At 37.9% G+C, this 4,030-nt stretch overlaps 1 protein-coding gene across 2 annotated transcripts; it reads left to right on the top strand.

The window, feature by feature from the left end:
• Positions 1 to 768: 768 nt before the first annotated feature.
• Positions 769 to 3,804, top strand: LOC128315556 (chromobox protein homolog 3-like). 2 transcript variants are annotated; one of them, XM_053222401.1, is made up of 2 exons: positions 769 to 2,572; positions 2,628 to 2,783. In XM_053222401.1, the coding sequence occupies exons 1-2, from the start codon at positions 2,423 to 2,425 to the stop codon at positions 2,781 to 2,783; spliced, it is 306 nt and encodes a 101-aa protein (XP_053078376.1). In that variant the 5' UTR covers positions 769 to 2,422. The 2 variants fall into 2 exon arrangements, with proteins under 2 accessions (XP_053078376.1, XP_053078375.1); XM_053222400.1 differs by having other exon boundaries at positions 777 to 3,804.
• Positions 3,805 to 4,030: the final 226 nt, after the last annotated feature.

The raw sequence follows: 4,030 nt of genomic DNA, 5'->3' as shown, positions 1-4,030 counted from the left end.
TTGACATAAGATCTTGGTTGTTCTCTCTTCTCTTGTTACTTCTTCCCTATCACCTCCACCAGGGAGCACACAAGTGGAAAATATCCTTGTTCATTATTAGTCTTTTGCTATAAACTAACTTTGTTAGTATTTCCCACTAGAAAAAGACTAGTGGGGAAATAGTTTGAGGCTTGTACCTTACCATTTTGTGTGTGCATTCCTTGTCATCTGATAGCCTAGATAACATCTAAACTTTTTTCTTAGTTGGTCCTTGGCTGTGTTTGTTGAATTGTTGTGTTGTGTTTGTGAATTATATGTCATCTTTTACCCAGGTCCCCCCTTGGTCAAATTCTATGATTGATGAATATGTATAGCACTGGACTCTCACTGTATCCCATTAAATGAATTCATACATGTAACATACTAGGACATTTCCTGGCCCAAAACAAACACCCAATAATTGTCAGTTATTACTGTTGATGTTATAAGATGTGCTTGAAAAAATAATATTCAAAATCAAAGGCATCAATTTTTTTTTCTTGTTGTCCTGATATTTTTCATTATAGCAACCAGGACTGAAGCAAATTTCCTCAAGGACAGGAACCAAGGATGATAATATGGAACAGTACTAGTTATAAACCCATTAGGGGAAGACTTCTGCTTCTAGTTATTATGGACTAGCTTGTATCAGATCAATGCTCCACATGAGAACAACTAGAAAAACCCAGATTTTGTTTTTAAATGTTTATTCATTTTTGAGAGAGAGAGCACGAGTTGCGGGGCGGGGGGGGTGGGGCGCAGAGAGAGGGGGACAGAGGATCTGAAGTGTGCTCTGCACTGACAACAGAAACCCTGATGCAAGGCTCGAACTGACAAACCGGGAGATCATGACCTGAGCTGACGTTGGACTTAAGATTAACCAACTGAGCCACCAAGGCACCCCTAGATTTTATTAAAAGTGAAAAACATCTATTTGAAAGCATTGGAGAGATATAAGAGAGAGTCTAAGGTATTAGAGAAAAAGGAAATAAAGAGAGGTGAGCAGCTTAATATATGCAGCTACTTTCTCCCAAGAGACATTTGATGATTCTGAATAAGTTAAGTACAGAGAAGCTGAGCAGCTGAACAGGACTGTTGGCAGTCTTACAGGGGTAAGGAGACAAAAATTGGGATTCAAAGCTTTCCAAAAGGAGGGGATCTGGTAAACAGCCCAGTCTTCAGCTGGGAACCTTGAGGGACTACACCCTGGTAATAAAGCTAGCCCGAAAATAGACAAGCACTCACAGAGACTGTAACTCAGATATGAATCAAACCAATCTCCGATTAGACTAAGAAGTTATACTCCTTGCTAGCTGCCTGCCAGAAGCAAAGCAAATCCTCTTCGGAGAAATATGACATCATCCAGGCTCTCAAATTATTGCTACATTTTTCATATGGTGTCTGGCATTAAACAAATAGATGATAACAATAACAACAACACCAGGCATAACAGGAGCTAGGAACAAATGACTGAAAACCAAAAGAAAAAAAAATGTTGTAATTTAAACAGATATGTTGAATATATTTTAAGAATAATCTAATAAAACTTCTAGGATTGAAATTAAGAACTCAGAGGAAAGATTTCAAAGCAGATTAGACTCAACTGAAGAGATGATTCATGAACTTAAATATAGACTAGAAAAAAATATGTGGACTTCACTACAATTACAGCAGGACAAGATTTTTAAGAAATACCAAAAAGTGGGGCGCCTGGGTGGCGCAGTCGGTTAGGTGTCCGACTTCAGCCAGGTCACGATCTCACGGTCTGGGAGTTCGAGCCCCGCGTCAGGCTCTGGGCTGATGGCTCAGAGCCTGGAGCCTGTTTCCGATTCTGTGTCTCCCTCTCTCTCTGCCCCTCCCCCATTCATGCTCTGTCTCTCTCTGTCCCAAAAATAAATAAACGTTGAAAAAAAAAATTAAAAAAAAAAAAAAAGAAATACCAAAAAGAAAGACTGGGAGATATATGGGATTCGGTGTAGACATTTGTGTAATTAGAGTCCTAGAAGAAAAGGAGAGAGAGTGTGTAGCATAAACAATATTTGAAGAGCAAATAATCTAAGGATTTAAAAACTGATAAAAGCCATAGAGGCACAGATACATACAAAGGAAGTTACAACTAGACCCATCGTTGTAAAATAGGTAAAAAACAACTAAAGACAAAAACTGTAAATGAAGTTAGTATAAAAAAATAATAAAACACATTTTGTTCAGGGGCACAAAATAAGACAGCCAAATTTTCAATAAAAACAATGGAAGCCAAAAAATAATGAAATGATATCTTTAAAAGGCCAAAAGAAAGGATGTGGCTGGAGTTTGAGGTGCACAGGGCCAGTGACGCTGCAGACCTGAGACCTGAAGCAGCCTAGAGGCAGTGAAAAATAGCCCTGAACGCCTGCAATAAAAAATGGCCTCTAATAAAACTACATTGCAAAAAGTGGGAAAGAAACAGAAAGGAAAGAGTAAAGTAGAAGAGGCAGAGCCGGAAGAATTTGTGGTGGAGAAAGTAGTAAATGGGAAGATGGAGTATTTCCTGAAGTGGAAGGGATTTACAGATGTTGACAATACTTGGGAGCTTGAAGAAAATTTAGATTGTCCAGAGTTAATTGAAGCATTTCCTAATTCTCAAAAAGCTGGTAAAGAAAAAGACGGTACAAAAAAAGACTCTTTATCCAACAGTGAATCTGATGATGGCAAATCCAAGAAGAAAAGAGATGCTGCTGATAAACCAACAGGCTTTGCCAGAGGTCTTGATCCTGAACAAATAATTGGTGCTGCAGACAGCAGTGGAGAATTCACATTTCTCATGAAATGGAAAAATTCAGAAGAGGCAGAGTCGGCGTTGGCAAAGGAGGCAAATATGAAGCGTCTTCAAATTATAATTGCATTTTCTTTATTTTAAAGTTCATTTCTTTTGAGACAGAGAGAGAGAACAAGTGGGGGAAGAGCAGAGAGAGAATCCCAAGCAGGCCCCTCACTATCAGTGCAGAGCCCAACGCAGGGCTTGATCTCACGAACCGTGGGATCATGACCCAAGTCAAAATCAAGAGTCCACGCTTAACCAACTGAGCCACCCAGGCACCCCAAATTGTAATTCTTTTTTATGAGCCATCCAGGCACCCCAAATTGTAATTCTTTTTTATGAGCCACCCAGGCACCCCAAATTGTAATTCTTTTTTATGAAGAGAGATTAACTTGTCATTCTTGTCTAGAAGATGAAGCTCAATGATATATCATTTGGGGGAGTTGTTAGGGATTTTTTGCATCTCTAGCACTGGTTACTTTGAATAAATAAAAGCTTCCTATAGTTGCTTCCTTTATCAGAAAAGAATATTTGAGACCATGGTATATTATTCCCCTGCATTAGAGAGCACCTTTTCTTAATGCTGGGGGAAATCTTCATAGTTGGTACTCAACCAGAATTTGTGTTTAATTCCTACATGCCTAAGGACCATTCTGGGCTTTTTGTTTATTTGGTTTTTTTTGGTGTGTGTGAGTGTATACATAAAAATACATACATAAATGGTTTTCTTTGTAAAAAAAAAAACATTCACCCAAACAAAAGCAGAATTTCATGACCATGGATAAGCCCATGTTTCTGGGATGCCGTCATTTTCAGCAACCTAAGATATAAATCACTTAAAGTAAATTGAAATTTTTCTTGAACAGGCCTTAACTTTTAAAATTTCATAATTAATTGGACAATTTAAATATACCATAAACAATTTAAATTGGGCAATTTAAAAGTAGCCATATCAGAATCCATATCCATATCTATAGTCATATAAATGCAAGTTTATTTGCAAGATCCCTGAAAGAAAAATTTTAGCATTACCAACAACCTCCCCACCCACATGAGAAAACTAGACAAGTCCTGGTGTGTTTAAATTAGGTAAGCAAAACTTAGTTACGTGGACATTTAAAGTTTCCTTCTGGTGAATCATTCCTTTGCAAGAGGTTGAAATCTCTGCGATATTGACTAAAAGGTCACAATTTATGGAATGTCTAAGACTTT

The sequence above is a fragment of the Acinonyx jubatus genome, chromosome B2, assembly GCF_027475565.1.
Source record: "Acinonyx jubatus isolate Ajub_Pintada_27869175 chromosome B2, VMU_Ajub_asm_v1.0, whole genome shotgun sequence".
Classification (NCBI taxonomy): Eukaryota; Metazoa; Chordata; class Mammalia; order Carnivora; family Felidae; genus Acinonyx; species Acinonyx jubatus.
The sequence above is the reverse complement of the archived record's forward strand: the minus strand, read 5'-3'. Positions and strand labels throughout refer to the sequence as shown.

Coding starts and splice junctions, on each gene's coding strand:
- LOC128315556 (XM_053222400.1), top strand. CDS start 2,423: ATGGCCTCTAATAAAACTACATTGCAAAAAGTGGGAAAGAAACAGAAA.